Consider the following 19,919-nt stretch of genomic DNA (forward strand, 5'->3'; position numbering starts at 1 on the left):
GGGTAGACAAACTCCAAGGGGAGGAGCGGTAGGCGGGAGCCGCCTGCAGAGAACAGCCCCCATACGAGACATCACTGCGGCGCGCAAGATCTTGATGCCGGGAGAGTTCGTCACGCACGATTTGACGAATGACGTCAGGGAGAGTCGCCGCATTCACAGGCTCGTGGAAATCCACGCTGGCGACGGTGGTGACGTTAGGCAGGCGACCGAACTTGGGAGTAATTCGACGCAGTTTTAGAGCTTCAAAGGTGCGGCAGTGCTAGATGATATCCGTGGGCGAGTCTAAATTTTCTTTACTAATAAGAAAGCTGTAGACGTCCTCTGCGATGCCCTTGAGGAGATGACCAACGCGATCTTCGTCGGACATACTGGGATTAACGACTTTGCACAGCTTCAAGACCTCTTCTATGTAAGTCGTGCAGGTCTCTCCAGGCACTTGCGCTCTCTGAAGCAAAGACTGCTCAGCGCATTTTCGTTTGGCAACAGTATCCCCGAAGCAGCTGCGGAGCTCTTCCATGAAGCGGTCCCAACTTGTTATTGATGCCTCATGGTTTTCGAACCAAGTTAGCGCGATGCCATCGAGAAAGAAGACGACATTGACCAGCTGAAGAGTGGCATCCCAGCCGTTGTATTTGCTCACCCGCTTGTAATTGGTGAGCCAATCATCCACGTCTTCGCCAGCCTTCCCGGAAAACGTCCGCGGCTCACGGTAGTGCTGCCAAGCGGGCGTTGCGGCGCCGGTCGGACGTGCATCGGCTTCCTTGGGCATTTGCACGGGCAACGGTGGCAATCCGGCGATTCTTCGGCTGCAGCGGTTGCGAGAGGGGTCCATGGTGATCGACCCCGCACCTCCACCACTGAAGGTAAAATAATGTTCGCAATAATGTCGTAAAATAATGTTCGCTTGGGATCGTGCTGTTATATTCCGGGGTGTAGGGGGAGAATCATTGGTTCCGATTGGTATTTGTTTTGTGAATGTAGTGATCGCTGGCCACATGTTCCGAACTGAATTCACGGTGCTCCCTCGTTCTACGCATGACATCATCCTCGGTATTGACTTTTTGCACCAGTGCGGCGCTACTCTCGACTTCCGCAGTGGTGGCATATCGTTAAGTCCTGGCCTTCGGTCAGCTCTCATAGAAGACTCGCCAGTGGTTGCCCAAGTGTTTTCTGTCTCTGAAGATACCGTCGTTCCAGCAATGTCTGCCATATTCGTTCCCATTGTGTCCTCGAGCACGATTTCTGATGCCTTCGATGCTGTGGTGGAACCTTGTTCCCTTAACTGTGCAAAGAAAAGTGTGCTAGTACCCCGCAGCGTCGTCCATGTGACCAAGGGCCATGCCACTCTTTGGATTGTCAATCATTCCACCGAACCTGCAGTATTGCCATGTGGTTTAAAACTTGCTCGCTTTGAAGAACGTTTTTCTGTACCAGTTGCCGCGATCACTGACAACGTGTCTCGTCCAACTAGACAACGCGATCTGAGCTACTCTCAATTCCTAGCCATGGTCAACAAATCCCTACCCACTAGCGACCGCCAGGTACTAGTGGCCGTTCTTATGAAGCATGCGGACGTGTTTGACTTTGGTCGCGACCAACCACCGCCGATTCCAGCTTCCCGTACCCATCACATGATCAATACTGGATCTGCACAGCCGATTCGCCAGAAGCCATACCGCGTCTCGCCTTCCGAACGTCAGATAATCGATGAACAAGTCTGTGACATGTTGCACCGCGGCATCATTCAGGAATCTTCAAGCCCGTGGGCTGCTCCAGTGATCCTTGTCAAAAAGAAAGATGGCACTTGGCGATTTTGTGTCGACTACCGCCGGCTTAACACTGTCACAAAGAAGGATGTTTACCCGCTCCCGCGCGTTGATGATGCCATTGACTGCCTCCACTCAGCCTCCTACTTTTCCTCGGTGGATCTACGGTCCGGGTACTGGCAGATCCCGATGCACCCGCAAGACAAAGAGAACACAGCATTCGTGACACCTGACGGGTTGTATGAATTTAATGTTATGCCTTTCGGCCTTTGCAACGCTCCTGCCACTTTTGAACGATTTATGGATACGCTTTTACGTGGCCTGAAGTGGCAAGTTTGCATGTGTTATCTGGACGATGTTGTTATTTTTGGTAGGACCTTCGCCGAACATAACAGCCGCTTAGCCATTGTCCTAGACTGCATAGAGAGAGCGGGCCTCGTGCTGAACTCGAAGAAGTGTCGCTTTGGTGAACGCCAAATTACTGTGCTTGGTCATCTCGTTGACAAGGATGGCCTCAGATCCGACCCGCAGAAGGTTGAAGCTGTAAGCAGTGTCAAAGAACCCAAATAAGTGAAAGAGCTCAGGAGTTTCCTAGGACTTTGCTCATATTTTCGGCGTTTCGTTCCCAAGTTTTCTGATTTAGCCTACCCGCTTACAAGTCTCCTGCAGAAATACACCCCTTTCCACTGGACTCCCGAATGCGACTCCGCGTTTCGGCAGCTCAAGTTTCTCCTCATCTCGCGGCCAATATTGCGTCATTTCTGCCCGACAGCACCGACTGAACTCCACACTGACGCCGGCGGCATCGGCGTGGGTGCTGTGCTTATCCGACGCCATGAGGGCAATCAACACGTTGTCGCTTATGCAAGTCGCACCCTCAGCAAGTCGGAACGCAATTACACTGTAACAGAGCAAGAGTGTCTCGCCGTTGTTTTCGGCGTACAACGGTTTCGTTCGTACCTTTATGGACGTGCTTTTACAGTCGTCACAGACCATCACTCTCTGTGCTGGCTGGTCAATCTACGCGACCCCTGCGGTCGGTTGGCCCGCTGGGCGTTACGTCTCCAAGAGTTTAACTTCAAAGTGTCTTACAAAAGTGGCCGCCAACACGCCGACGCAGATTGCCTCTCGCGGCTGCCGCTCACGGTTACTACTTCCGATGATGAAAACTTCGATGACTATCTCGCTGCCATTTCCCAAGAGTTTCCAGATCTTGGCACTTTCCAGATGGAACAACGCAAGGATCAGCACTTGGCGCCGCTTTTTGCCGAAGCCCGTGACCCGACATCCGCAAGCCCTTTCTGCGTTCGCGACGGTTTACTCTACAGAACGAATTACTCGCCTGGAGGTGCGCGCTTTCTCCTCGTCGTTCCGGCTACTCTGTACTCCTCTGTTCTGCAGGCAATGCACGATGACGTCACGGCTGGGCACTTGGGGTTTGCCAGGACCCTTAACCGCATCAAAGAATGTTTTTACTGGCCAAAAATGCGTCACATGGTTCAACGCTACGTGGCCACCTGCGTGCAGTGTCAGCGGTTCAAGCTTCCCACGACTTCTCCGCCTGGACGCCTGCATCCTTTGCCACCTCCAAGCACGCCATATGAACAAGTTGGACTCGATCTGCTCGGCCCGTTTCCCCGCTCGTCCAACGGTAACCGCTGGATTATAGTGTGCGTTGATCACCACACCCGTTACTGTGAGACCGCCACCCTACCTTGCGCCACCGCTGCTGAGGTCTCGCTCTTCCTTCTTCGTGCTGTCATCCTCCGGCATGGACCTCCTCGAGTTGTTATCAGTGACCGCGGTCGCCAGTTTACGGCAGACGTTGTGGAAGAGCTTCTGCGTCTTAGTTCATGCCATTTTCGCCACTCGACGCCGTACCACCCCCAGACTAATGGACTGGTTGAACGTACCAATCGGACACTCACGACCATGCTGGCCATGTATGTCGATTCCCGCCATAAGAACTGGGACGACGTGCTTCCCTTCATTACATACGCCTATAACACGTCGAGGCATGAAATAACTGGTTACAGCCCATTCTTCCTTCTTTATGCCCGTCCGCCTCGAAGCTCCCTCGACAGCATCTTACCTTTCTCTCTCGACACCGAGCCTTCTATTGCCAACACTATGTCGCGCTGAAGAAGCCCGTCGGATTGCCCGGATACGCACCTTGGCATCACAGCATCGCTCTAAGCAGCGTTATGACCGCCGGCGCAAGGATGTCTCCTACCTGCCCGGTGACGTTGTATGGTTGTGGACGCCCCTACGCAAGCGTGGCTTATCAGAAAAGCTGCTATCCCACTACACAGGCCCGTTCATCGTTGTTGCTCGCCTCAATGACCTCAACTATGTCATCTCTCCCCAATCAACGCAAGGACGCCGCTCAAGGACAACCCAGGTCGTGCATGTCGCACGGCTGAAGCCATTCCACTCTCGGGACCCCGATTGATTGACTGGCCCAGAGGGCTTCGTCTGCGAACGGGGAAATGTCACGTGCTGCGCATGGGCTCTGAGGAATAAAGAAGACGTGCGGCGGCTGGAAGTAGAAGAGAAAGTCAAGTATCCTGCCGCCGGCGCACCAGGCTCCTCTCGACCTGCCTTGTAAACATTATTTGTAAATAGAACCTGTAACAATATTAAAAACAGCGCTAAGCAACAAGGACCAACAACGCGCCTTGTTAAATCCTTCCTTGAGGGCCGACACTTTGCCATACGCCTCAGTGGGGAGGCCGTCGGATCATTTGTGCGTCTTCGCGGCGTTCCCCAGGGATCGGTGTTATCGCCAACATTATTTAATATTGCTTTTATCTCCCTTGCTTGGCGCTTACATGATGTCTCTAAGATTAAGTTCTTATTGTATGCTGATGACATAACGGTGTGGAGCACTCACAACGACCTGATCACTCAAGCAGCAGGCCTACAATCAGCCATAGATATTACGGCCGACTTTTTCTTCTTCAATTGGTCTGCAGCTTTCAGTGAGCAAAACCACGTTCGTGTCAGTCGCCAACCGCTGGGGGCGACGTAAACTCGCTGCAACACCAATTCGTCTAAATTTATCTGGAACTCCAATTGAAAATTCGACCGTAAAAATCTTGGGCTTGACAATACACGAGTCAGGGGCAGGTACTGCTTGACTTTCTCGGGCTAAAAAGCAAGCAATTCAGGCGTTGGGTCTGATTAGATGCATTGCTCCTAAAACAGGCGGAACCCACTCTCATGTTGCACGACGGTTGGTGCGGGCGGTTGTGCAACAGCGCCTCGTTTACCAAGCCCAATTTCAGCATTTGACAAGGGCTCAATGGGATCGTCTAGAAGCTGTTAATCAAGAGGCGATGAGGGTCATCACTTGCCTTCCCCGAATTACCCTGATCGTGGCGCTCCATGAACATGCGCAGCTGAACACACTAGATGAGCTGGTGCAGCAACGACGCGATGCTCACCGCCTAAAGTCAAACCTTACACACACAACGTGTGCACTCAGGGCATATGCTTCATCGCACTCCATTCTACAGCCGCCACCGCCAGTTCTTCTCCCTGGCGTTTTGTGCAGCTAAGCGACAACAAACCAACTGATCTACGTCGGTCATCATCTACCCGCGCGGCATTGTCATTTCGCGACCGAATTACAGAGCAAGACGCAAATCTGCCGCATGGCTCCATCGTCATGTTCGTTGACGCAAGCATCCAGGCCTGCGAAACAACAATGGCAGTTTACTGTCCTTGCAAGACTGCCGTGAACAAAACGTCAAGGTTTCGCCTCTCAGAACCTCCTTCCTCCTTCGGTGCGGAGATGCCTGTGGTTCAAAGGGCACTTTGCTCTGTGGCCGCCGTTCCCATGCTACCTACGACCCGCATTGTCATTCGCACCGACGCCCTCCACGTCAAACGCCTACTACGACGAGTCATTCGCACCCCAGAAATCTGCCAAGACATCCGTCGTCTAGCGGCTCGCATCCCGCAGCAAATTCGTACTGAGTGGGTCCCGCGTTACCTCCTCAGTGCACAAAGCCGCGCAGATTCTGCGACCCGCCTTTCAACCCCAACCTCGTCTTTGCCTCGAGTCCTCACTCTGGATGACACCACCCTCCTTTTAACAAGAAAGGAACACCTCCGGCGCCACACACGTGCTCTAATCCCTCCGTGTGCGGTAACCCTCCCCCGTGGTCTTACCCGTGCAGAGGAGGTTGCGCATCGGAGGATACGGGTCGAGGTTGCCCTAACTCCAGGGTGACACGCAAGTGGCCGCATTTCAAAGATTTTTATCCCCGCCCCGGGTGTCCAGTCTGCAAGATCAGAGACTGTGAGGCGGATATCCACCACCTGTTGTGGGATTGCCCGGTGCTGAAGCCGACGAGCGTTCGGCACCTGGCGGCAGTGGGCCTCTCACCGGACAATCCGGATTCCTGTATTGACTGGACACAAGGTCCATATCATCGTTCGCTTCTTGATTTCATCAGATCAGCCAACCTTTTTTCATTTATTTAAGTATCTTACTCACCTCTCATTTCATAGTTTTATGCCCTGATGCAATAAACATCGCATCAAATAAAAACAACGCGCCGTTGTGTGTGTTCCCTTCGTTCTTGGTACTTGTTGCTTAGCGCTGCTTTTAATATCATGTTTTTAATATTATGTAGCCTCCTGTTGACTGTTCGAGGAATTAAATTTAAAAGATGTGTCAGCGGTGGGATTCGAACCCACGCCCACCAATGTGGACCAGAAGTCTCGTTCATCCCACATCGTGGGAAAGGCTTTCAACCTTGAGTCTGGCGCCTTAGACCACTCGGCCATCATGACACTGCGCTGCGTTGATTAGCTCGACAATATGTAGCATCAGCGCCGTTGTGTATCTTGCCTTCGTTCTTGGCCCTTATTGCTTAGCGCTGTTTTTAATATGTTTTTAATATTATGTAGCATCCCGTTGACCGTTCGAAGAATTAAAATAAAAAGATGTGTCAGAAGTGGGATTCGAACCCACGCCCACCAATGTGGACCAGAAGTCTCTTTCATCCCACATCGTGGGAAAGGCTTTTAACCTTGAGCCTGGCGCCTTAGACCACTCGGTCATCCTGACACTGCGCTGCGTTGATTAGCTCGACAATATGTAGCATCAGCGCCGTTGTGTGTCTTGCCTTCGTTCTTGGTCCTTATTGCTTAGCGCTGTTTTTAATATGTTTTTAATATTATGTAGCATCCCGTTGACCGTTCGAAGAATTAAAATAAAAAGATGTGTCAGAAGTGGGATTCGAACCCACGCCCACCAATGTGGACCAGAAGTCTCGTTCATCCCACAACGTGGGAAAGGCTTTCAACCTTGAGACTGGCGCCTTAGACCACTCGGCCATCCTGACACTGCGCTGCGTTGATTAGCTCGACAATATGTAGCATCAGCGCCGTTGTGTGTCTTCCCTTCGTTCTTGGTCCTTATTGCTTAGCGCTGTTTATAATATTATGTTTATAATATTATGTTTTTAATATTATGTAGCATCCCGCTGACCGTTCGAAGAATTAAAATAAAAAGATGTGTCAGAAGTGGGATTCGAACCCACGCCCACCAATGTGGACCAGAAGTCTCTTTCATCCCACATCGTGGGAAAGGCTTTTAACCTTGAGCCTGGCGCCTTAGACCACTCGGTCATCCTGACACTGCGCTGCGTTGATTAGCTCGACAATATGTAGCATCAGCGCCGTTGTGTGTCTTGCCTTCGTTTTTGGTCCTTATTGCTTAGCGCTGTTTTTAATATGTTTTTAATATTATGTAGCATCCCGCTGACCGTTCGAAGAATTAAAATAAAAAGATGTGTCAGAAGTGGGATTCGAACCCACGCCCACCAATGTGGACCAGAAGTCTCGTTCATCCCACAACGTGGGAAAGGCTTTCAACCTTGAGTCTGGCGCCTTAGACCACTCGGCCATCCTGACACTGCGCTGCGTTGATTAGCTCGACAATATGTAGCATCAGCGCCGTTGTGTGTCTTCCCTTCGTTCTTGGTCCTTATTGCTTAGCGCTGTTTATAATATTATGTTTATAATATTATGTTTTTAATATTATGTAGCATCCCGTTGACCGTTCGAAGAATTAAAATAAAAAGATGTGTCATAAGTGGGATTCGAACCCACGCCCACCAATGTGGACCAGAATTCTCGTTCATCCCACATCGTGGGAAAGGCTTTCAACCTTGAGTCTGGCGCCTTAGACCACTCGGCCATCCTGACACTGCGCTGCGTTGATTAGCTCAACAATATGTAGCATCAGCGCCGTTGTGTGTCTTGCCTTCGTTCTTGGTCCTTATTGCTTAGCGCTGTTTTTAATATGTTTTTAATATTATGTAGCATCCTGTTGACCGTTCGAAGAATTAAAATAAAAAGATGTGTCAGAAGTGGGATTTGAACCCACGCCCACCAATGTGGACCAGAAGTCTCTTTCATCCCACATCAAGGGAAAGGCTTTTAACCTTGAGCCTGGCGCCTTAGACCACTCGGTCATCCTGACACTGCGCTGCGTTGATTAGCTCGACAATATGTAGCATCAACAATATGTAGCATCAGCGCCGTTGTGTGTCTTCCCTTCGTTTTTGGTCCTTATTGCTTAGCGCTGTTTATAATATTATGTTTATAATATTATGTTTTTAATATTATGTAGCATCCCGCTGACCGTTCGAAGAATTAAAATAAAAAGATGTGTCAGAATTGGGATTCGAACCCACGCCCACCAATGTGGACCAGAAGTCTCTTTCATCCCACATCGTGGGAAAGGCTTTTAACCTTGAGCCTGGCGCCTTAGACCACTCGGTCATCCTGACACTGCGCTGCGTTGATTAGCTCGACAATATGTAGCATCAACAATATGTAGCATCAGCGCCGTTGTGTGTCTTCCCTTCGTTCTTGGTCCTTGTTGCTTAGCGCTGTTTATAATATTATGTTTATAATATTATGTTTTTAATATTATGTAGCATCCCGCTGACCGTTCGAAGAATTAAAATAAAAAGATGTGTCAGAAGTGGGATTCGAACCCACGCCCACCAATGTGGACCAGAAGTCTCTTTCATCCCACATCGTGGGAAAGGCTTTTAACCTTGAGCCTGGCGCCTTAGACCACTCGGTCACCCTGACACTGCGCTGCGTTGATTAGCTCGACAATATGTAGCATCAGCGCCGTTGTGTGTCTTGCCTTCGTTCTTGGTCCTTATTGCTTAGCGCTGTTTTTAATATGTTTTTAATATTATGTAGCATCCCGTTGACCGTTCGAAGAATTAAAATAAAAAGATGTGTCAGAAGTGGGATTCGAACCCACGCCCACCAATGTGGACCAGAAGTCTCGTTCATCCCACAACGTGGGAAAGGCTTTCAACCTTGAGTCTGGCGCCTTAGACCACTCGGTCATCCTGACACTGCGCTGCGTTGATTAGCTCGACAATATGTAGCATCAACAATATGTAGCATCAGCGCCGTTGTGTGTGTTCCCTTCGTTCTTGGTCCTTATAGCTTAGCGCTGTTTATAATATTATGTTTATAATATTATGTTTTTAATATTATGTTTTTAATATTATGTAGCATCCCGCTGACCGTTCGAAGAATTAAAATAAAAAGATGTGTCAGAAGTGGGATTCGAACCCACGCCCACCAATGTGGACCAGAAGTCTCTTTCATCCCACATCGTGGGAAAGGCTTTTAACCTTGAGCCTGGCGCCTTAGACCACTCGGTCATCCTGACACTGCGCTGCGTTGATTAGATCGACAATATGTAGCATCAACAATATGTAGCATCAGCGCCGTTGTGTGTGTTCCCTTCGTTCTTGGTCCTTATTGCTTAGCGCTGTTTATAATATTATGTTTATAATATTATGTTTTTAATATTATGTAGCATCCCGCTGACCGTTCGAAGAATTAAAATAAAAAGATGTGTCAGAAGTGGGATTCGAACCCACGCCCACCAATGTGGACCAGAAGTCTCTTTCATCCCACATCGTGGGAAAGGCTTTCAACCTTGAGTCTGGCGCCTTAGACCACTCGGTCATCCTGACACTGCGCTGCGTTGATTAGCTCGACAATATGTAGCATCAACAATATGTAGCATCAGCGCCGTTGTGTGTCTTCCCTTCGTTCTTGGTCCTTATTGCTTAGCGCTGTTTATAATATTATGTTTATAATATTATGTTTTTAATATTATGTAGCACCCCGCTGACCGTTCGAAGAATTAAAATAAAAAGATGTGTCAGAAGTGGTATTCGAACCCACGCCCACCAATGTGGACCAGAAGTCTCTTTCATCCCACATCGTGGGAAAGGCTTTTAACCTTGAGCCTGGCGCCTTAGACCACTCGGTCATCCTGACACTGCGCTGCGTTGATTAGCTCGACAATATGTAGCATCAACAATATGTAGCATCAGCGCCGTTGTGTGTGTTCCCTTCGTTCTTGGTCCTTGTTGCTTAGCGCTGTTTATAATATTATGTTTATAATATTATGTTTTTAATATTATGAACATCCCGCTGACCGTTCGAAGAATTAAAATAAAAAGATGTGTCAGAAGTGGGATTCGAACCCACGCCCACCAATGTGGACCAGAAGTCTCTTTCATCCCACATCGTGGGAAAGGCTTTTAACCTTGAGCCTGGCGCCTTAGACCACTCGGTCATCCTGACACTGCGCTGCGTTGATTAGCTCGACAATATGTAGCATCAACAATATGTAGCATCAGCGCCGTTGTGTGTGTTCCCTTCGTTCTTGGTCCTTGTTGCTTAGCGCTGTTTATAATATTATGTTTTTAATATTATGTAGCATCCCGCTGACCGTTCGAAGAATTAAAATAAAAAGATGTGTCAGAAGTGGGATTCGAACCCACGCCCACCAATGTGGACCAGAAGTCTCTTTCATCCCACATCGTGGGAAAGGCTTTTAACCTTGAGCCTGGCGCCTTAGACCACTCGGTCATCCTGACACTGCGCTGCGTTGATTAGCTCGACAATATGTAGCATCAGCGCCGTTGTGTGTCTTGCCTTCGTTCTTGGTCCTTATTGCTTAGCGCTGTTTTTAATATGTTTTTAATATTATGTAGCATCCCGTTGACCGTTCGAAGAATTAAAATAAAAAGATGTGTCAAAAGTGGGATTCGAACCCACGCCCACCAATGTGGACCAGAATTCTCTTTCATCCCACATCGTGGGAAAGGCTTTTAACCTTGAGCCTGGCGCCTTAGACCACTCGGTCATCCTGACACTGCGCTGCGTTGATTAGCTCGACAATATGTAGCATCAACAATATGTAGCATCAGCGCCGTTGTGTGTGTTCCCTTCGTTCTTGGTCTTTGTTGCTTAGCTCTGTTAATATTATGGAGCATTTCCAACTCGCCCAATCTACCGTTCTTCTACAGTTTAAAAAAGGTGCTCTGCAATTAAGTTTCTCAGGTGCTGCAGATAGTGTCCGAATGACATATATTGTTTCCTAATTAGGCCGGTTCGAACTCATGCCGTTATGTATTATGCAAAAATCGTCGAATAATGTTTTCGAATTTGCAGCGTGAGGCACCAACCAATGTAGAGATTTGAGCGTGAAGAGACTTTCACTATGCATCTGTGTGTCTCCGCAAACTTACCCGACAGGTGCTCCGTTGGAGGAGAAGTGCCAAAAACTGAGGCAGAGACCACTCGTTTCTTTCACATTCAACTTTGGGCTCTTGAGAATAACATTTCCTGTCTTCGCGCTCTTGTTCTCAGTAAAGATGAAGCGGCCTGACGAAGGGAGAAAAAAATGTCATATTTTTAGATACACTCTGAACATCCAAAAGTTTTATAATGTGTCGTTATATAATGTGTTCCATCGATGCCAATGATAATAGGAATCTCATAATTAAACCCTGAATGCAAAACTAAATCATAATCGAAAGTAGAACAAAACAGATGTTTGTTACCGCTTTCAAAAATGGATGTACGCGAATGTGTAAATTCCTTATAACTGAACCTTCTTACTGTAGATTTCGTGCTTGATCTGTTATTGTTTATAAAGAAAAGTTATCGTTCTTTCAAAGTGATAAGCGACGGTATTTATACCGCTGTAAAGGAAACCTTCTCATCCTGGTTTTCTTGCTTGCATTCTAAGTTTGGCATTAAAATTTTTAGGATTGCATAACGGATATACGTTATTTTTAATTTAAAACCACACACACCATAGGCGCTGCGAAAAGTAAAAAATAACAGATCTGAGATTAACCGCCCCATTCTCTCTCTTTTTCCGCTCAGTGTCGCCGACTATTTTTCATTCACAATGGAGGCCCGTAAGTATCAATCGAAATTTATATGTAATAGCCGTGTGGTATTCTATTAAGGAGTGTTCTTGGACAAAGCTGAGTATCACATTTAGTCTTTAAAAACAGAGAAAGAAAACGAGCATTATAGCTTGACTGCTCTAACAGTGAACTACACATGTAAAATTCCTTGTCTCTAGTTGTCTGGGTGAAAAAGACAGCAGATAGAAGGGAACTGACCGGGCGAGAAAAGGAGAAAAACACGCCAAATAAATACTCTAAGAGGCACATTTCGCACCTTTTCTAGTAAACCAGCACAGTAAACCAGATTGCTTGCTTGATGTTCTGGCAGCAAGCGTCTAACAAAAGCGTATTTGCTTTCACGTTCATTCATAGGAATAACTGACACTGTTCTCACAGCTTGACTACTTTCTCTGCCCCAATTTTGCGGGTTTGTACACTGGCTTCCGACAGTCTTTCTTTCCATCACCAAACCATTGTTGTTTCCTATTAGCAGCGACTGCCATTGCCACGCACACCGTTAGTTTCCAAATTTTTGCGGCTGTTTATCGATTCTCTGCCTTTTCAGAATTTTCTCAACCTGCAACTTAGCCTTCGGTGAGTTTCCCCGGATTTTTTACTGTGCACGTAAGAGCCAGCTTTCGTAATTGTTTTCTCGACTGCATCGTCCACATCAAGGACCCCATTATTTAAAACTAGTGTCTCATTTTCAAGTGTTTTTTGATTTGTCCGTTGTTCAAGTTTTTCCAATAATGGTGCTGAGTCAGTTAATCATGGATCCCTCCCAACCCAGATTTGTATTCTTTAAAACTAGTAACATGATCCGTTTCTCGACACCGGCTTTAGCTCTTTGTTCGAATATTATTGTGGCATCTGGTTTCACTAGCTATCTCGCGGCCATCACATCTCAACAGTTTGATTCTCCACAAGCGTCGCTTATCTGAAAAATTAAATCCGAGGTCGGAATCAGAGCGCATATTAAACAACATATTATTTTTGTATTATGCATTCGTTCATAGCCGCGTCACATATGGCATACTTGCATGGGAAAATACTTATCAGTGCTCCTTCCCGTCTGTAAAACATTCGCAAAATGAAGCCATGCACGTCCATCAGACATAGCTCTTTCTCTTAAAATGTTTGTTCCTTGTTACAAGACCACAGCACCCTACCAGCCCACCACTTTTTCAGTATCTCCTTGGCACCATGTTCTTAAAGGTACTAAATCACACACTGCATTTACAATTTAACAATCTCATCTTGTTCACTAACTTCAACTCTACTAGGTTTGCAGCTAGACAAAATTTTCTGCTTCATAAAGCCTTTCTTTATTACGCAAAATGACGCCATCTATTGCAACCATTTCATTTCGGAATACCATGCCATTTTTATTGAAAACCTCATTATTTTTACGTGCTTTTAAGAATACGCTTGAAGGTGTCTGTGTTGAAAAGCGTCGCTTTTTTTTCTTTCTGTATAATTGTAGTACCTGCGTCATGATGAAATTTCCCTTTCTACGTGCTATTATTCGTGCCCCGCTTCTTGTTCGTTGTAACTAGGGGATGAACTTTTCGGTTTTTCTATTTTGAAAATTCCGCAGAATTTTTTCCCTTTTTATTTCATGGCGCTAAGTTCGGTTTTTTTTCGGCGAGTATTATTTTCATCGAATGAAATACTGACCATATTGGTCACAAAATGTAGCAAATCTGTATGCTCAAAAATATCCTTTAATGTCGATCTCGGTATTTTTGACATCGTGAACAGTGTATTTGCCAGTAATTAACATGCAAATGGTAGTTCCTGGAGCTTTGTGGAAAAAATTGCTACCGTTATTAAAACAGGAACTGAAGTTAAATGAGATAGACAACAGACAAAAACGAAAGTGGAAGTTTGCTTCTAAGAACAAAGTTGGAAAATGAAAATTGGTTTTTGGGGAAAGGAAATGGCGCAGTACCTGTCTCACATATCGGCGGACACCTGATCTTCGCCGTAAGGGAATGGATAAAGGAGGGAGTGAAAGAAGAAATGAAGAAAGAGATGCCGTAGTGGAGGGCTCCGGAATAATTTCGACCATCTGATTTTTAACGGGCACTGACATCGCACAGCACACGGGCGCCTTAGCGTTTCACCTCCATCGAAACGCGGCCGCCAAAGAACTAAGTTGGTATGTTTTCGTTTTGTTGCCACGCTGCGCTGAACGTGAGGGCATGGCATCCCGTGGTCTGCTTGTTGATGTCAGCGATGGAACTGCCGCTCAATTGCTGCGGTAGCCAAAACATACTTGTTCGTGACGCCCATTCGTGTTTTAGTGTAAATGTCCTACATGCATTTTATTAACCTCATAAACTGACTATCTGCTTTGAGCAGGTGATGATGGTAAAGAAACAGCACTTACCTAGTACACGGCGAGGATATCATGCTTCACCTCAGCAGAGGTACGTAACCTAACGGAGCCATACCTCAAATCTCACAGCCGCGCTGCTTATCCTGAAATACCATCGTCTCATTGTGTCCCTTGTTTCTAGTGAATTTTCAGCTTTACGTGAGTGTAATCCGCATTCACCAGCTAGCTAGCTATGCCGTGCAAGGCAAAAATACTGACTTGTTTTGATTAAAACCGAAATTTGAAAAGTGAATTTGGCGTACTTTTATCGTTTTTTTTCCGGTTTTAACCGAAAAGTTCAAGCCGTGGTTGTATCCAATGCGCTGATTTTGGTGTTACTGTTTCGTTATTTTGCGATAATCATTGTAGAGTCCCGGTACCGCCGTTGGACTCTAGGACCTTCGCCTATGTAGTTGACAAGTTGTAGCAATTCTGGATTGAATAAACCTTGACTTTATTTGAAAAAAAAATTGTTTCCGTCGTTCGTAAGAATCTCAAGCAACTCCCCTCAGTTAGGAGCGATGTCACAGTAAACTCCAGTTTTGAGCCTGCAGATTAACGAAATAAAGATATAAATAAAATAAACGGATTTGGAAAATTAGCTCATAGGTAGCAGATAACATTCCACATACGCTGTCTCTAATCATTGCCTTTTTGAAGAATCTGATAATTTAAAGGAAGAGAAAAACTGTAGAGATATCATATTGTCTTCTGAACAATTTCAGCATGTGCGGTATCCGCCGCAAGCAGAATAACGATTACTGTGTGCATCTCCCTATTTTTATTTCATTTTCGCTGTTGACTTGTATTCTGAAAGCAGAATGGGAGGCAGCGTTCAGGGTGAATATTTATAAATTCTCGCTTATTCTGAGTGACATGATTATTTTTGTGAAGAAATTATGAACACTGAACGTAAAAGCGCAAAAAACACAAGGACACAGACTAAGGCAGACAACACGAGCGCTTAGTCTGTGTCCTTGTGTTTTTTGCGCTTTTACGTTCAGAATGGAAAACCAACTCGCCCAAATGCAGCCATTATTGAAGAAATTATGTTTGATTTAGATATTTCCCCTTTCATCGCTTTTCAGGGTGCTCAGTTTGGCACTAATGATCTCTATTCTCTACACATTCGATATAACAGTTTGATTTAAATATTTCACCCTTCATCGGTTTTCAGGGTGCTCAATGGGACACTAATGATCTCTATTCTCTACTTATTCGAGATTCCAGGAAGGCGTCTACGATGTTCTAAGTCACGCTGATGTCTGATGAGTTCGTAGAGACGATATATGTCACAGCAATCATGGGTACAATTTCATAAACTGGCCTGCAGTCTTAAATTCCTGAAAAGGGGAATCTATACTGAGGCAAGGCTGCATTTTTAAGACCTTTTACGATTCATTATAACCCTTCAGCGCGTGTATACATTGTCTAGTCAACAATGAACAACACCTAAAACGGAGGTCACTACTGTTTTCTTCGCGCTCTATTTCAATCGTCCTCTTAAATGGCGCATTTCAGAATCAAGAAAACCGCACACTGAGCCTGTTCTCTTCAGATATCTTGTCCCTGAGTGAAACTGAACGCAATACCAAATTCCTACCTCTACTCGAAAACAACGCTATTTTCAACTGGGCAATATGACTACGTGCCACAGCCACCTGTGAACCAACGTCATGTCCTTCCAGTGTGAAGCACGATGGTGATGCAAGTATTTAACCCCGTGTATATCTTTTTTTCCACCGTAAGTAGAAATAGTTCTCATTACAATACTTTTTTTTTTCTCAAGTGGCCAATCGACCTCGAGAAGGGTGCTACTATCGGCGGTCACTCCCACGTGTTCTAATCATCGTTTAGATGATTCTCACCTCTGTAGGCCCGCAGAGTGTGGTCGAAGCGGGGAAAGGCAGGAATACCATTGGCCGGATCGTTCAGCGTCCATGCCAGAGCAGTGCCGTCTGAATTCCAACCGCACATGGTACCGTCTTCGAAGGTGCAATGCACTGCGATTTCAGATAGTAGCCATGTAGACTCGACAAGAAATATAAAGAAGAGCACGTATTCCCGACTGTGCACGTGCAGCAGTACTTACAACAAATACCCTTCTAGTGACCGAATCATGAAGGAATTCAGGAAAAAAAAATATTTGCTCCACATTTATGCTACCTAGTGCGCCGGCTTCAAATGCTAAATTAAAAACCTTTGCTACAGCGAGTAAAATTTCATCGCTATGACGCCAATTAACAGCGATCAGTTTTTTACCCAATTTGCGTACTTTTTCTGAGATGCGTTAAAGAATAAAATCTAAGGCCTAGAACCAACTCAAAGGTGTTGAAACCGTAAAGTTAATTGAAGAAATGCGATCTTATTTTTATAGTTCTTATTCTGACAGTTGTCAGAAAATGAGAAAAGAGCTAGGAATTTGATGCTGGCAAGAACTCGCGCATTCATGTCCCGTTTTCTTCACCCAGCTTGGTCAGAATGAGCCAGATATCTTTAGTGGAAAGCGCTGGCTGCTGAGAACATGGTCACATCCAACTTGGTATCCAAGATCTATGCAGCAATGAGTGCGCAGTCTATAACATGGTATAGCACATTCGGATTTGAGATTCTGAGTTTACCTGATATAAACTTTCTTTATTTTTTAGAAAATATCTCGCACTTGGGTATTCGCGCTTTAACAAATGAATTTTGGTCCTTTTTCTTCCTCACACTGACCGCGTCCTCACGCTGCGTCCTCACGCTGACCGCTTATAATTACAAACATACATTCTTCTGAAATTTTTCTCACAATAAAAACTAGCTTTTGTTTTGTGTTGGAATTTGGCCTTGTTCGTAGAACATTTCTCGGCCACTACGGCTCTACCTAAAGCTCTTTCGAGAAGAAAAATTTCTTAAAATAAAATGGCCTTCAGAAATTTTGTTGGCGTTCTTCAGAAAACATTTTTTTGGAGTTGTGTATCTTTTTCTCAATATAAGGTATAAGCAATCAAAATGCTTCACAGGTGTTAATAAATGCCATTTACATCACTGGTGTCCGAATCAATGGCCTAACTTCATTAGTATTTTTCTGACTAAAAATTAATGATTCATTGCCGACATTTTTTGCACCGACAGAAAAAAACATATTAAATCAACATTTTGTTTGTAGTGCATAATTTTTGTACCAGTTGTGTTAAGCTTTTATTAATACTATCGCACAAAATTTCAACACTTTGAACACAGAAAATTTGTAGACCATAGTGCATTAGTACAAAAAAGTAAAAATACTGCACACAATTCCAATCTAGTTGTTAGCTCTAATGCAAGCTGCGTGTATCTTTAGGATTCGTTGAGAGTTTTACAGCCTTTTATAGCTTTTATTACAACTCAGAAAACCCAACTTTTGAAAACCATTTTCAAAGTCTCATCTCAATTTACAGCGTTAAAAGAGACAATAAAGTGAATCTTGTATTTTGCAGCAGGTTAAAAATTAGCATTCTAGGTCGCATTTCAACTATCAGTGCTGCAGCAGCGGTCCATTTGCTTCCCTGGAATCTATTTTGCCCACTCCGCCCGCTCTCGCATGCAGAAAAAAAAGCGGTGAACCATCCTCTTCCGAAAACTGTAATTTATTGCATGCTTAGCGTGTTGGCATTTTATTTAGAACATTTCAGTTGACAGAAAAGCTTTCATTAAACAGGAGTAGAAGTCTGTTGCCCTGTACCTTTAGTTACTCAGAGAGCGTAATAATTACTTGTACTTCATTTTTTTACGTTACCTTCAGAACGCTGGCAAGACAAAGTTTTCATGCTGCTCATTGAGACACCTTGACCCATTATAGCTAAAAGCATTGTTAGCCCCGGTGTATAAAAGTCTAAATCTAGTTGGTTTAGTTTATGGAGTTAATGCCCCAAAGCGGCTGATGCTATGAGGGACGCCGTAGTGGAAGCCTCCCGTAATTTCAACCACCCGGGGTTCTTTAACATGCACTGAAATCTCACACTACACAGTGCTTTAGCATTTCGCCTCCATCTAAATGCTCCCGGTTCGTCCGTGATCCAACCCGCGTTTTTCGGGTCAGCACCCCAGAACTATCACCGCTCAGACATCGCGGCGGCAAAAGTCTCAATTTCTTCACTTGGATTTTATTCAAAACATGTTGAAAATTGTTATCACTGGTGTTTAATATCAGCATAAGGGAATAATTATTGTGCCTGAAAGAAAAATTTGGCTGGCGTAAACAAAAAACTGTTATGCTTAAGCATAGGCTCTCTAACGCTCTGAAGATCCATTTACGCTATAGGAAGCATGCCGTAGTGTAGAGTTACAATTTACTTTCGGCAACCTTGGGTTGTTTAATGTGCACTGCCATCGTAAAGAAGACGGGGCGTTATAGAATTTCACCTCTATCACAATACAGCAGCCGCAGCTCCGATTCGCTGTTCCGACCTTGGGAGCAGCAGCAAAAAGACATAGGCAGAGAGCCATCGAAACAGATCCCAAAATGTTACGAGGGAGAGCGAAGTCGCATCCCTAGTTTTCCGGAAGGCAGGCTATATAAATGAAACTGTATTTTTAATCTCCTTAAACCGACAAGTCTAGAATTTTAATATTTCCTGGTGCAAAGAACTTGCAAACCACTCTATGTTCCGTCGCGCAAAGTTAATGGCGAAAAAGAAGGCATACGAAGCGGCTGCAGAGTGGCAACAACTTAATTTGCCAGCAAGTGCTCTTCATTTAAACACGGCTCTCTTAACAGTTAAAAAAAAAAACTTCCGATTCTCTAAACATCCAAAGCATGAAGTCTGTACAAACGCACACTCACTTGCTGAATCTTTCTCGGCTCCTGGTCGGACATCTGGCACCACTGCAACACAAAAGAATCACGTGAGTAACAGCCAATGCGAGCACATCTGAAGCTTTATTTGTAATAATGAACGCGATATTTCGTAAAACGTTTTAAGAAGACTTGATGTCGGCAGGGTACGTATTCTATATAATGACAATGGATTTTTATGGCCCAACGGCATCTAGGGCCCAACATCGCCATGGCACAAGGTATTTTCGTCTTCTCAAAGTGGGATCGAAGACCTATTTCCCAGGCAGGTGCGTATTCTATAAGGTGTTCATTTTCAGGTGTCCATTTCGCAACCATTTGGTCTCTCTTCATTGGTTACCCAAATATACCCGCTGATTTCAAGATCTCTGGGCAGCGACCCGGCCATTGGGTGGTGTGTGGCCAGACTTCACAATTCACTGCATATCACAGCCAATGCAGCCAGTGGTCAGATTATGTCGCCTGCTGTTGACAGAGCGCGGCGATGCACCTCACCACTGGCTGCATATCGCAGCCAATAGCAACCAATGATCAGGTCCGGTCGCCAACCGCCCAATGGCAGGGTCGCTTCCCACAGACGTTTGAAAGCCGCAGGCGTACTTGAGCGACCAAAGCCAGAGGACCAAATGGATACGAAATGGAGAACAAAAAAGGAACAGTTTGTGGAATACAGCCCCGGGGTT

At 45.5% G+C, this 19,919-nt stretch overlaps 1 protein-coding gene and 14 non-coding genes across 15 annotated transcripts in view; all 15 read right to left on the reverse strand.

Moving 5' to 3' along the window:
• LOC144128189 (MAM and LDL-receptor class A domain-containing protein 1-like) overlaps positions 1 to 19,919 on the reverse strand; it is a 197,039-nt gene that overhangs the window by 96,075 nt on the left and 81,045 nt on the right. Inside the window, exons 23-25 of the mRNA XM_077661338.1 lie at positions 19,225 to 19,266; positions 16,286 to 16,420; positions 11,366 to 11,501 (exon numbers count right to left, since the gene is read on the reverse strand). Coding sequence (XP_077517464.1) covers positions 11,366 to 11,501; positions 16,286 to 16,420; positions 19,225 to 19,266 — 313 coding nt within the window. The remainder of the gene's footprint in view (positions 1 to 11,365; positions 11,502 to 16,285; positions 16,421 to 19,224; positions 19,267 to 19,919) is intronic.
• TRNAL-CAA (transfer RNA leucine (anticodon CAA)) lies at positions 6,449 to 6,569 on the reverse strand. Its single transcript has 2 exons — positions 6,532 to 6,569; positions 6,449 to 6,494 (listed from the first exon to the last, which is right to left on the reverse strand). It is a non-coding gene; the product is annotated as a tRNA-Leu (tRNA).
• On the reverse strand, positions 6,726 to 6,846 carry TRNAL-CAA (transfer RNA leucine (anticodon CAA)). Its single transcript has 2 exons — positions 6,809 to 6,846; positions 6,726 to 6,771 (listed from the first exon to the last, which is right to left on the reverse strand). It is a non-coding gene; the product is annotated as a tRNA-Leu (tRNA).
• On the reverse strand, positions 7,003 to 7,123 carry TRNAL-CAA (transfer RNA leucine (anticodon CAA)). Its single transcript has 2 exons — positions 7,086 to 7,123; positions 7,003 to 7,048 (listed from the first exon to the last, which is right to left on the reverse strand). It is a non-coding gene; the product is annotated as a tRNA-Leu (tRNA).
• On the reverse strand, positions 7,297 to 7,417 carry TRNAL-CAA (transfer RNA leucine (anticodon CAA)). The gene is made up of 2 exons: positions 7,380 to 7,417; positions 7,297 to 7,342 (listed from the first exon to the last, which is right to left on the reverse strand). It is a non-coding gene; the product is annotated as a tRNA-Leu (tRNA).
• On the reverse strand, positions 7,574 to 7,694 carry TRNAL-CAA (transfer RNA leucine (anticodon CAA)). Its single transcript has 2 exons — positions 7,657 to 7,694; positions 7,574 to 7,619 (listed from the first exon to the last, which is right to left on the reverse strand). It is a non-coding gene; the product is annotated as a tRNA-Leu (tRNA).
• On the reverse strand, positions 7,868 to 7,988 carry TRNAL-CAA (transfer RNA leucine (anticodon CAA)). Its single transcript has 2 exons — positions 7,951 to 7,988; positions 7,868 to 7,913 (listed from the first exon to the last, which is right to left on the reverse strand). It is a non-coding gene; the product is annotated as a tRNA-Leu (tRNA).
• On the reverse strand, positions 8,145 to 8,265 carry TRNAL-CAA (transfer RNA leucine (anticodon CAA)). The gene is made up of 2 exons: positions 8,228 to 8,265; positions 8,145 to 8,190 (listed from the first exon to the last, which is right to left on the reverse strand). It is a non-coding gene; the product is annotated as a tRNA-Leu (tRNA).
• Positions 8,765 to 8,885, reverse strand: TRNAL-CAA (transfer RNA leucine (anticodon CAA)). The gene is made up of 2 exons: positions 8,848 to 8,885; positions 8,765 to 8,810 (listed from the first exon to the last, which is right to left on the reverse strand). It is a non-coding gene; the product is annotated as a tRNA-Leu (tRNA).
• TRNAL-CAA (transfer RNA leucine (anticodon CAA)) lies at positions 9,042 to 9,162 on the reverse strand. Its single transcript has 2 exons — positions 9,125 to 9,162; positions 9,042 to 9,087 (listed from the first exon to the last, which is right to left on the reverse strand). It is a non-coding gene; the product is annotated as a tRNA-Leu (tRNA).
• TRNAL-CAA (transfer RNA leucine (anticodon CAA)) lies at positions 9,366 to 9,486 on the reverse strand. Its single transcript has 2 exons — positions 9,449 to 9,486; positions 9,366 to 9,411 (listed from the first exon to the last, which is right to left on the reverse strand). It is a non-coding gene; the product is annotated as a tRNA-Leu (tRNA).
• Positions 9,676 to 9,796, reverse strand: TRNAL-CAA (transfer RNA leucine (anticodon CAA)). The gene is made up of 2 exons: positions 9,759 to 9,796; positions 9,676 to 9,721 (listed from the first exon to the last, which is right to left on the reverse strand). It is a non-coding gene; the product is annotated as a tRNA-Leu (tRNA).
• Positions 10,295 to 10,415, reverse strand: TRNAL-CAA (transfer RNA leucine (anticodon CAA)). The gene is made up of 2 exons: positions 10,378 to 10,415; positions 10,295 to 10,340 (listed from the first exon to the last, which is right to left on the reverse strand). It is a non-coding gene; the product is annotated as a tRNA-Leu (tRNA).
• TRNAL-CAA (transfer RNA leucine (anticodon CAA)) lies at positions 10,591 to 10,711 on the reverse strand. Its single transcript has 2 exons — positions 10,674 to 10,711; positions 10,591 to 10,636 (listed from the first exon to the last, which is right to left on the reverse strand). It is a non-coding gene; the product is annotated as a tRNA-Leu (tRNA).
• Positions 10,868 to 10,988, reverse strand: TRNAL-CAA (transfer RNA leucine (anticodon CAA)). Its single transcript has 2 exons — positions 10,951 to 10,988; positions 10,868 to 10,913 (listed from the first exon to the last, which is right to left on the reverse strand). It is a non-coding gene; the product is annotated as a tRNA-Leu (tRNA).

The sequence above is a fragment of the Amblyomma americanum genome, chromosome 4 (assembly GCF_052857255.1).
Source record: "Amblyomma americanum isolate KBUSLIRL-KWMA chromosome 4, ASM5285725v1, whole genome shotgun sequence".
Taxonomy (NCBI): domain Eukaryota; kingdom Metazoa; phylum Arthropoda; class Arachnida; order Ixodida; family Ixodidae; genus Amblyomma; species Amblyomma americanum.